This window comes from Falco peregrinus, chromosome 9 (assembly GCF_023634155.1).
Source record: "Falco peregrinus isolate bFalPer1 chromosome 9, bFalPer1.pri, whole genome shotgun sequence".
Taxonomy (NCBI): domain Eukaryota; kingdom Metazoa; phylum Chordata; class Aves; order Falconiformes; family Falconidae; genus Falco; species Falco peregrinus.
Genome location: NC_073729.1, coordinates 8,374,158 through 8,386,560, shown reverse-complemented (window position 1 = coordinate 8,386,560; position 12,403 = coordinate 8,374,158). Strand labels below are relative to the sequence as shown.

General features: G+C 40.8%; 1 protein-coding gene across 8 annotated transcripts in view; it reads right to left on the bottom strand.

Annotated features, from left to right (window-relative positions):
* TUB (TUB bipartite transcription factor) overlaps window positions 1-12,403 on the bottom strand; it is a 164,806-nt gene that overhangs the window by 10,890 nt on the left and 141,513 nt on the right. For 6 of the 8 annotated variants that reach the window (XM_027784983.2, XM_055813782.1, XM_055813783.1 and 3 more), the window contains 7 exons: window positions 10,669-10,740; window positions 9,614-9,735; window positions 8,540-8,731; window positions 7,862-7,974; window positions 6,641-6,755; window positions 1,592-1,690; window positions 1,031-1,202 (listed from right to left, as the gene is read on the bottom strand). In XM_027784983.2, the coding sequence (XP_027640784.2) occupies window positions 1,031-1,202; window positions 1,592-1,690; window positions 6,641-6,755; window positions 7,862-7,974; window positions 8,540-8,731; window positions 9,614-9,735; window positions 10,669-10,740 (885 nt within the window). The remainder of the gene's footprint in view (window positions 1-1,030; window positions 1,203-1,591; window positions 1,691-6,640; window positions 6,756-7,861; window positions 7,975-8,539; window positions 8,732-9,613; window positions 9,736-10,668; window positions 10,741-12,403) is intronic. The other 2 variants (XM_027784984.2, XM_027784987.2) reach the window with 1 other exon arrangement.

Here is a 12,403-nt window from a genome sequence, read left to right as displayed (position 1 = left end):
CCAAGTGCCCAGTTCCTCATGTACTGAGAACCAATTAATTCTATTCCCACTTAACTTCAGGCAAGTGGACAAGCAAGGACAGCACAGGAAGAGAAGGCATGATTGCGATCTAGACCTAATCATGTCTCATTATATTCAGAAATTCTTTGACTTTTTTTCACTTTTTCAGCAAAAGGAAACCTCCGCCTCATTCAAGAGTTTGAAATGCCTAATTGCAGATGCAGGTGTAATCGTTTCACCTTATGAAGTGCAGCAAATGCATACACCCGTGTTTCAAATTCAGTACTCTCGAAGGCTGGCAGAGCCACTTTCACCAGTTTCCAATGTTCCCCAAGCATGTTCCCCAAGCATGGCACTAGTTTGGCCCAGTGTGCTTCAGCACTGAGTGATTCTGCCTGCCTGAAGGGAGCATAAAGTGGGGCACTGTCATTCCACGTGGGCACTTGCCTGTATCCCTGCTCCAGAAACTAAGCCTGAGAAAAAAGGGGGCTGTACATTTCTGGCAGAAAGCAGCACACTGGTAAGGTCCTAGTGAAGATGTGGAAGGCAGTCCTGACGTTTTCAGGGAGTTCTGTAGAGCTAATGCTACAAAGCCTAGTAATGGCAAAGTGGCTGGGCAGTGGGACCAGTCTTGTCGCCATCTCCTGCTGGGCAGTGTATGGGGACCAGCATGAACAAAAACTCCAAGGAAGGACTGTGTGGTACGAACTTGGAGCGATACTACCCCACAGTGCTGCTGACTGGAAGTACCACAGCCCTGAGAGCAGAAATTATTCAAATGGTTGCTCAGTTCACAAGCCAGGAAGCCAAGGGAGAAAAGTAAGATCACACATAGCAGAATCACCCACCTTAAGCATGAGCGTTTGAACCCAACCTGCATCAACGTCATGGCCGCAAGGCAGAGCAGCATTAAGCTGGACCCACATAACTACATTAAACTCGCTTAGGTAACAACAGTAAGGGCGGAATCACTGCCAGGCTGTGCATGCAGGACTGCTTCTGCACTTTACAGACAAAGCGCGATACTTACGATCGTTATCATGAATAATCTGGAAGTTTTTCACTGAGGCCTGTGTGACTCGACCATGGAAATTTAAAACATAGGACTGGGTGTCATCATTCCAGACTGGCGTTTTGTTATGCAGCTCAATGACACTCTCTGTATTTTTGTTCTGCCATCCTGCAAGAAGTGTCTCATGTTCCTGCACACACCACAGATAAACATTTCAGTTTAACACTCTCACAAGACAAAAAAAGTTCACAGAAAAAAAAAAAGCTCATAAATCCTGGCCCAAAGGCTAAACTGTCACCTCCACCCTCAAAACAGCATCATTGAATGAAGCAGAGAACTCTGAGTGTCTTAATGCCAATGTGCATTTGAGTCCTTTCCACAACCTGGAAAACATTAGTTGTATCTTTTGTTATCAAAATACGTAAGGTATTTGTAGTGCTTTTGTGAGTCCCAGAACTAGTCACATACCCATTGTTCTGCAATTGTGTTTAACCTCTAAACGTTCAGAAATGCAAAAAACCAACTCTAACTGAAAAATAATTCAAGTAATTTTTATCGTTGCAAGATGGTATGACTTACATTTCGTGGTCTGATGGAAACTCTTTCGTGGTCCATATTCATTCCTGGTATGATCACACTCATTTTACGAGGTCCTTTAAATCCCAACACGTTTGTTTCCTAAAAATATTTAGAGGAGAGTTCATCATGTTCTGTATTTTTAAAGTTAATTTCTTCAACAGAGAGACACAGTGGCAGCCCAGGGACCTTATTTGTTAGGCAACTCAAAAAACATCTTGAAACTTGTGCCTTCACTGGCACTGCCAAACATTCTAGCTTTGTCTTAGAAGCTCCAACAACAGGAAAAATGGAAATAGAGGTTTCCAAAAACACTCCTAGCATGGGCTGCCAGCAACCTTAATACAATTAAAAAAACCCATAAATAATCCCTTTGTTAAAAAAGGACATGAACTAACCAGATTTCTTGGCTACTGCCAGATCCCAAAATAAAGTAGCTGTAATTTAAAAATCATAAAATGCAGTCACACATTTTGATGAGAGACAAAATTAAATATATGGGTCCAACTCCATTTATTCCAGAGCCAGTACAAAAGCAAACAAGAAGAAGCTGCCAGTAAGAGCATCTGTTAGCAGTGCTGTGGTTTTCAAAGTCTTCAGATATGTTATGCTTAGAGATGAGCATGGTAAAAAAACACACACATTAGCATGAATACAAATTTTTGAGCTGTGAAAGCAGGGAAAGTAAAGAAATAACATGGGCAGCAAAAATAAATCCATGGAAAATACAAGTTCTTCCATTAAACATGATTTGATGCCTTCCTGACCAGCATTTCACAGAAGTGCTCCAGTAATGCACTATCCTCTCAAAACACAACCACTAAAATCTAAATAGGGCTAAAATCTTATTTTTATCTGAGGCTTTCTTTTATTTTTTTTTTCCACAGAAGCAACTAGGGCCAATTATTTCAGTAAGTCATCATCTACTTTTGAGAAAGAAAAATGTAAAGGGCAGTACATTAACTCTGGTAAATGAAGCCGTGACTAAGTCCATCTCCTCATGTTTTGTGCGATTTTATTTCCCCCTCCTGCCCCCACCCCCAGTCATGCATTTTTTCCCCCTCTACCTTTCCCAAGCAAAGGGCTCTGGACACACACTAAGGAATCTCAGAAAGGAAATTCCCATTGGTGCTATTCCCAGCATCGTACCACAAAATGCCAAGAACTGGAGACCCCCAGGCTCCAACTGGTGTGGCTCCACCACTGGGGCATTTAGAAGTGACATATTCAGATGCCTCTGCTTTTATCTATTTAATTGAAGGGTTCTGATTTTAAGAAACACCAAACTTTTACAAACATGTGCTTTTGCAAGTAAAAATCCATGTATCTCAATTCACTGGAAACACCTGAAAATACCTGCCTAAAAGTTACTCATGCAGAAGTGTTATCATCCATCAGACCTTTGAAATAATTTTGGTTGTTTCAGCAAAGCACCTGGAGATTTTACACAACTCTATTAAAGATTTTCATGCATACAAGAAAAATTCCACCAAGTTACTTTGCTGAATATTCTTATATTCCTCTCCCTACATTCTCTCCTTATATTTAGGAGAGACTCACCACAGCAAAGGACAATTTCTAAGAAAAAAAATCATGTTTATGCTTATTTTCTGCTTACTACTGACAATTTTGTCTTCTCTGCAATGTCTTACAAGCTTTTCTTCTTGTCAAGCTGCAATTAAGCTATATACAATTAATTTAGATGCTGACTGGTTGAAGACGTTGTTCAAGGTAAAATTAAATAATAGCACTGAATCACTTCGCTCCCAACAAGCAGTATTATCACTTTGAAAAGAACAGGACTATATTCTTTGGATTTACTCAGAAACACTAAAATCAGTACCTCTGCCAAATGATAAGGGAAAGGTTTCCACTTGCACATCACATTAATAACCAATGATGTTAAACATTTTATTGGCAAATGCTATCCTTTTGCTGAAATCAAGGAATAGAACTGAAATTCTACGAACACAGAGTATATGAGGAAAACAGTAGGTACAAACAAGGAGCTTTAATTAAAAGCAGACCTTTCTAATCACCGCATCCCAATAAAATTAATTCCCCTTATCTCCTGTCTCATTCTCTGCTTCTCTTTTGTTTCCCTCTTCCACTATTTTGTCTGTGTAAATTCAAGACTACAAATGGCATTATTAGGGGAACATAGGCCAAATTCTGATTTCACACCCTTTTAATGTCACTGACAGGCTTGGTTTACACAGGAACAGAAAATAAGGGTTGTCAGCCGACAGAGCCCTACTGACTCGGCCAGCAGGCCAGTGATTTAAATCATCAGCTAAGGGCCTGGCCCAGTATTGCTCAGAAGCTGCACTCTCTGCCTTAGCACAACCAGTAAGCTGTCCTGCGAGCATGCGTCACAATACACTGGGCTGAAAGAAAACAGTCTCTTCCCAGGGTTGCTTTTAAAATCTTACACACTTCCATAAAATTATGTAAGCGTTTCACTACAGTGGCAATAGCTGCCACGACAAAAGCAGCAAGGTGCATATCCCTCCAGCTGACCAGAGATTCACAATTTAACTACCACAATTTTCTTCCAGCCACTTCCCTTTCTGGACTTGATTCACGTAACAATGCCTTGCCCTTAACATTTTGTGTAGAAACTCATTCCAGAGAAAGCCCAAAGAGAGGGGGGGTTTATTGCTTTGTCAAGACCCGAGTCACACCTCAGAACACCAGCCGCACACCCTGCCTGCCAACCGGGACACAAACTGAATTGTGAGATGCTACAGATACAAAGGAATCCAGCACACAAAATCCGGGTACAAACGGTACAGTTACACCTTGCTGCTTCTTGAGAAATTCTGCCAAGCGATTCTGAAATCAGCCATTAGGTGCTGCTGCAGGTTTATTAATATACTAGCCTGCCATCGGTGGAGCAAGTAAAAAATGGTTAACAGCACCTGATAAAACTCGGTCCTTGCACTAACTTTATTCCTGTTGCTTGAAACACGCCCTGAGGTGAGCCCCACAATAAGAGTTCTCAACACATTTATCCCGCAATAGATGGGGACAGATAAATAGACAAATAGTTAACAACAGAAGCATCACCAGCTCCTGCCTGTATACACTAGACCTGTGGAGATGATTCAGCAGGTCAGGCTCAGTAAGTTGGTGGGAGCGGGTACAGCTTGCTCTCCAGATAGGCACTTGATCGGATGAGCTGAGATACAGTGAGAGGCGTAGTGGTGCTTTCAAAGTATTGTTTGTTACAGTTTTTGCTGCAGGAAAAATCTCAAGGCAGGAATTAAAAGGCTACCTTAGGACAAGGGTGTTTTGGAAGTGCTTTTTCTGGCATTTGCTGGGGTTCTGCTGCAGCCAGGAACAATAATCTCACTTTCGCAAACCTTGCTAGTAATGAAACACCACTCAGATTTCCTTTTGTCCTCTGGCCGCAACACACCTGCAAGCCTGCTGCCTTTCTCCACGAGGATCAAAGTATCAATGGAAGAAGACATTTTCTTACACAAATGTTCATGTTTGAAACTGCTGATCTCAAAACAGACATACAAAAGCAGCTTATCTTAGCCACATTCTCCAAACAGTGGCCACTGTTTTGTTCTTTCCAGCACTCACACTTCTAATTACCTCTGCAGACTGCAACAGAGGCTTTTATTTGGTAACATTAATGGTTCAAATGTCGTTGCTGCTGACTTAAACAAACAATGCCTACATTTTTCAATATATAACTTCTGTTTAAACTGTTTTTTGTTTTCTCCTTGTATTTCCAGTTTGCACCAGAAGATTAGTTGCCTGGCTCCAGGGAATGCCCTCCTGTATAAACTATTAAAATTACCTTTATTAAACATGTAAGCCCTCCTAGGCTCCCACTGGAACGTCAGTCAAACTCTAAACAGACACCAAATCCTGCACTCTCTTGTTAAATCCTGTTAGCTGGATTTTCTGAAATTCTCAGTTTCAAATCCAACAGGAATGGAGGGATACGTGTGTGTGTGTGTCTGCCTGTCTGCAACCATAGGTCACATGCCTGAGTAATAGCACACATGAACAAACACGCCATTTATACAATATTGACAGGAAAGCAGCATCCTAAGCAGCAGGAAAAGAACACATTAGCAGGCTCTCTCCTCTCCTTTTCATGTGCTGAAATCTTCTAGATGCATCATTCCCCACAACCTGAAGCTGACCTCTCCAGGAATGCATTCTGTGCATACGCAGGGTGTATGCTGGGATGGATGGACCTCCATCTGACAGATTTCCAGGCATCATTGATTAGAGCAGGGCAGGAACTTTTCAGAAAAGTGGTTCTTGGATATTTTTTTCAGAAATTGTTGATTTGTGAAAACAGAAAACTTTCTGTAACAGTGTACATACCAGTTTTGACTGGAAGAATTACCTGGGCCCAGAGCTTTCTGGACAGAAAGAATACGCTCACTAGAACAGTTGGTCCATCCAGTAATCATGAAACAACAGCACCTGTGTTTCAAGTTTTGATTGTCTGCATCACTCCTGACAAGTGCTATTTACTGTCCTATACAAGGGGCTGGTTTCTCTCATTCAATTGAATTTTGGATTTTGTTTGGGGCTTGTTGGGATTTTTCCCAACAAAAAGGTTTAGATTTTTTTATCCCAGTCTGTCAGCCACTGCTGCAGACCTAGCTGGCCAGCTACCTGTGTCTTGAATCAGAGAGGCCCCCTCCAAAATGCCGTTACAAATGATCACACTTCAGTGCAGTAATTCCATGCGCACAACTCTTTCCAGTTCAGAAGACTCCCTCAGATGGTGCCTGCAGGCTGCGAAGCATCCTACCCCTTCCAGAGGGTTACGTAGATGGTCTTACACCTTCTGACCAAGGGTGAGAACTCAGCAACCTGGTTCTATGCACGTTTTTTACCTCTGCTTTCCACTGAATTTCCTGGTTTCTCTAATGAACATCAGCTGAGCTGTTTGATTACATCCAAGTATGAATGCTGATTTACATAATCATAAGTGAGAAGGAAATTCAGTGTGCTATTTCCAAAACTGAACTGCCCTTTCTTGCATATTTTGCCTGTGAGCAGCGCAGTACTTACATAACAAATAGCAGCTAGCTCCTGACGCAGGGTACTCCCCTCCAGGCTTGATGATGTTTTCATTGGATTTACTCCATTGTCATAAACTGTAAACTTTGTTCCCATAAGATTTGATCTATCAAAAAAATGGAAAATCCAATCACCATTTGTCAGTAATGCTGCCTGAGACATCTATCCTTTACTGCATTGTAGCCCCAAAGGAATGACAGATAATATTGAGTACAAATAGTTGTTAATTCTAATCCCAGCTAAATAGCAATTTCTGGATTAAAGGCCGTAACAAAAATGTAAAGGTACAGTACAGCAGAGTATACAAAAGATCCCTTATTATGCCATGGACTTCTCATGACATCTTGCAAACTATTAAATTCAAGAAAGCAGCAAGGAAAGAATTGGGTGGAGTTATTTTGTTTGTTTGCTTGGTTTTAAAGATACACTTAATCTCTACAAAGCTATCTGCTTTCTTACCTGACTACTAAGACTATGAGAATACAGACAGTGATTTTCATAAAGTTGTAAATAAGATCAGTCTTTCCTATTTAAATGGAAATCACACCAAGGAGTGCAAAATGCAACTCAGAACGTGCTAAACCCACATTATTCTCATTTTGTGCCTGCACTGCAATAAATAGCGCATGAAATTCCAAGATCCACAGAGGCAAATGGCAATTAGTAGCACAGTCCCTTTCCTCAGGCACAGACGAGCTAAACATACATTGAGAGGCTCCACATAGGTATCAACAACAGACTGACGTATGATGTATGACAGACAGAAAAGAAACATGTGCTTCTGAAAGAATTCCACTACTTTTAAACAACTCTAATTAGGACCTTAAGAAACAGGCAAAACCAAAGAGATTTTAAGATTGTGTATCAGAAAGAATTTCCATTCCAAAGTATTTAATATCAATAGTGCTAGACACAATCTACTCATGCACTTCTGAAAATCTCATTAAGGTAAGTTGTGCTCATACACCCTTGAGAATTGGGCCTTTGAGCATTTAAGAGCTTCAGTCCTGCTGACTTTTAATAAAATGTGATCTTGTAAGTACTTGAGAAGTTTTGAAAACATGCCTTGGATACTGGTGAACTTTAAGACCATTATCACATCATGCAGTCAAGCCTCTAATTAACAAGTCATGGTGGCTTACAGGCTTCCTAATTTTAAATGACCTTTATTTATCTTATATAAAGAAAATTTTTAGTTGTATCAGTGTTTACCTCAGTTTTCCAATAAAACTCTCTCCACCCCGAGACAGGTCAGTTGGGTCTATGGAGATGAGGTAATTAGAGGTTTTACTCTTCTTTCGCTTCCGTCCAGCTAACAGAAACACCTAAGCAGTGCAAAAAAAATAAAAATTCTAGAATGCCAAAGGGGTTAGCACACACCACTTCCTGCCTTGATATAAAGAAACCATAGGCAATTTTTCTGTCTTCCAGCATCATTAGCTAAGTAACAGAAGGCCTCCTGGGACTTCGCAAAACCAGATAAAAATCTGGAAAGGAAAAGTGATTTCTCAACCACCCAGTCCATTATTTATGGTTTAAATAATTCAACTCAATCTATTTTGTAAAATGTTTTAAGTTGCTCTGGCTCTTCCCATTGAATAGAAAATAGGTGGGTTTAGGCCACAGAATGCAGAGAACCCCAACTGCTGACTGTCACATAAAGGTGCCGTGCATGGATTATTTAAGGCCAAAGATTAGTCATATGAAGAAAGGCAATAGTATTGCTCTGTTCTACGGGTTTGCTTTTGGAAGACTGTAGGGCAGATGTCAATGAAACTGAAAATACATTCAAAGTATAGGATTATATTTGCTTTGTAAGATTTCTTCAGATTTTTAGCAATATTTTTATATTCAGATGCAACTGGTATGCCATTCAAGTTATTTTATGACCTTTTTACCGTGCTCCCTTTCCAAGTGGAGGTAATAAGTAGGGTACATCCCTCGGTCCATTCCCTTCTTGTCTCTTGTGATTCTGCATTTGACAGTGACACCCTGTGGAGCAGGTCTTACGGCAAATTCCTCCAGGTCACCAACATCTATGAGAGGCTCATTTGTGGAAGGACTGGGGGCTGAGGCCGCTTCCTAAAACAGTAAACAAAACTCAGGTTTCCTCAACTCTGATTTGCAAGGTTGTTAAGTACAAAGGAATCACATTTCATAGAAGCTGCACTTTAAAAAAATAAACCCAATGGTCATACTGTCTTCCCCATTCTGATTCCTCAGCAGCCTCGAAGGCAGCTTATCAAGCTAAGGATCTCTCCCCATCCAATTGGTCAAGCTCTTGGCCAAAGAGCCTAGGGAGCAGTTCTCTGTGCCACAGATGCTCAGCGTACAGACACACTGACAAAGCAGAACAGGGTGGCGGCACAGGCAGACTGCTATGTTACAATGCAAACCCTGGCTCACACCTTCCCATCTCACCACACTTCTTTTTGCTGAAAGGCCATACCCAAGGACAGTGATGGCCTTTGATGAAAGGAAGAAATGGGATACAGAGAGACAGGTTAGGCTAGAAAGAGATGTAACAGCAACGAGAAGTAAGTGCAGTATGTAAGAGTGGGGCACCATCAACTGGTTTAGCAAAAGCTTGTGATTTAGAAGATCTGAACAAGCTGAAGTCTTATTTTATGTTCAGATGGTAGCAGCGAGAACACAAAAATGCTCAGAAAAGGGCAACAGAAACAAAAGATCCTTTGGAGCACCTGCAAGCGGTAGAAAGGTAAATATTTACTGTTTACCTTTCTCTTCGTTCAAGTTCAGACAATATTTGCTATTCTTTTCTCCAAGTCATTGTTTTTATTGCTTGCTCCTATAAACCCAGAGAGCTATCACAGTAAATCACCTTGGAGATACGTTAGTGCATATTAAAAACAAAACAGGAAAGCCAGGCCTATCCTGACTGCACTCTGAAATCACGCAGTACCTAGCAGCCTGCAGGGTCCTTCTTTGGCACTCACTCCCTACCTTGTTGGATTTTTTGCTTGTGGCAGAACCAGGCCTGGTGTTACTGTTTAACTGTGAAGAACTAGAGCTGTCTTCATCTTCCTCATCCTCTTCCTCATCAAAATTCATGCTGCTTGAAATGCCTGAGGAGAAAGCAGCGCACTTGTATGAAATACTAATATATTAAAGCTGTTCATACTTGCTGTAAAACATCACTTAGTATACTGTTGCACCCTGAGGCTCACAGGTGAAAGAGGGTGTGTGTGAAGGGGTTCACCATGCAAGACAGCATACAAATATGTGGGTGAGACAGCACCTGTCCCAAGCAGCCAAAACAGCAAGTGAGAAAGGAAGTATGGTTTCCATTCCACAGAGAGGATCGAGTTCCCCAGTGATACAGGAGCAAAACTCAGTTAGGAATTAAATTCAGATCTTCTTCATCCAATCAAGTACTTCAAGCATAACACAAAAACCTGAAACTGGAGCCCAGTGGACAACTTACCACAGCCACTTGGAAACCTTAACAATTAAAATACAAGCCCTTCTACAACATCCTTTTAACTGTTCCTATGTGATCTGATGAAGAGCAGATCTTAGACTGAGAAGAAACATTCACATCAAGGAAATGTTCTCATGCATATTTATTTCATGTAAAAAACAGTATCAGCCCAGGCCAAAGGAACTGCTTTACAACACTTAAAAATTTGACTTTACAAGAATCTGAAACCTCACACATTTCAAAGGGAAACACAACTTTGAACATCAAACAGGACTTAGCAGCAGAAAGCATCAATGGTGGGACACTTGCCAGGCCTAGTTTTTCAAGGAGTATCATGCAGATGAAGCCACCCTGCATTCAGGTTCAAACTCTTAAGTTCCACATATTAGAGGCTAACTACACAAATTTTTTTCCTAAACAAAACAAAACAAAACCCCCACAAAAAACCACAATAAATGAAAACACCTGGTCCAGAATTTCCACTATTGGTAAGTCCAATGTAGAAGGATAAACAAAATGCAAAGATTCCCAGAGCCAAGCAGCATCGGCATAATTAACTTTTTCCTTCTGTACTTACCAGGAACATGATCCAGGGCGACAAGACTGGATTGGGAGGTGGAAGAGGACCAGGATGTATTTGCATGGGGATCTGGGAAAGGAAAAGATCCATGGGCTTGATTCTGCAAACCCTTAATTGAGCGAATGAGCCTAAGTGGCCAACAGGACTCAGCAGAGGGCTAAAGGCTTACTGGATGGGGCCATAATGCTGCTGCCTGAATTCTCAGTTATGGACATTTTATCTTTCTGCACAATCAAATTCACACCTTCTACCTGCTGTCACCTTCTCTTTTAATATTTTGAATAAAGTCCAAAAGCTCTGGATCACAGAGTGGAACCTTCAAAAAACATCACCCACACTAAATGGCTGTGCTAGAAACCCTTCTGTGCACAAGGTGCTCTGAATGGGAGGTTTCTGGCCTACATTTGAATTCTAACACACACAAAAAAGTGACATACACAGACTGTACACAAATATTCATTCAGTAATACCAAAAAAGGTATTCAGACTCTAATTCAGATAGCCTAAATTATAACTAAATCCCTGTGCCTAGTGCATCCTCATCATCTTTCTCAGGCTCTCTAAACTGTTCTTCCGGGACTTCCAGGGATACACAGAGAGACTTTTAGCTTAGGCTTTTGGCATATGAGCTTGGTCTGCAACAAACAGAGACTGAACCAAACTACTGTACAGAAATACAAACTATAATTGCTGATACTATCAGAGATAGTAGCAGCAATGGTTTTCTTCAGTTCAAATTTTGCAACAGAAGGAGAAAAGAAAAAAGGCATTAAAATACTTCTTATTTTATTGCTGCTTCCAATAACTTCAATGCATATCCCTTTAAAATAGCTTTTGACACCAGATGCACACTGGATAATGAAACTACACCAGCATAGTAACAGTGAGTATACAAAACAGAAGCATACGCAATGCTTGTGTTCCACCCAGTTGCTCCATGAATGGTCGTGTTACCACTTCTTCAGTTCCCCTAGTCCGGACACACACCACACAGCATGACAGCAAAAAGGTTCAATAAAATCTGGTTATGCAAGGGAGGCCTGAGTTCACAGGTCAACAGATATTTTCAAAGCCTGTAGAACTCACTTATTAATCACACATTAATCACAAGCATTATTTCTTAATAATGACAAACACCTTTAAGTCAACAATGCATGGGTAATGCAGACAGTCCATCTCCCCAGCTGGCAGCTGTGCAATAAAGCCATACTTCATATGCACAGATGTAATTATTTCTACATCTGTGCTCACTATTTTGCCACCAATATTTTGGTGGTGAAAATTCCATGCCAGTCTCTGAAAAGTCTGCATTTATGACCTGTGGGGAAGAATGCTTCAGAGAGCGCCTGTTTTGTTTGTGAACCCAGAAATCAAATCTACTCCTTCCCTTAATCTCAAAACAGTTGTCACTTCAGGTGGCAAAGAAGAATTAAGACTAAATTGCTCATTCCAAGTCTTTACTGAGACATACTGGAAACTGATAAATGTACAGAAAAAATGTTCGTTCTTCAGTGTTAAAACTTACGGAATTCTGGCTCTGTCCTAGTGATTCATTTGCCAGAGAGGAAGTCTACATATTAAGACTTTGGAAATCAAAATGACGAATATTTCCCGCAGGAAGAAAATTATTCTAGTATGGCAATTTCCAACAGATGGAGAAATCAAAACATCTGGCATTTTCTTGTAAGTGGCATATTCTTTTCACACTCAGGTAGCCTATAACCTCTTGTCT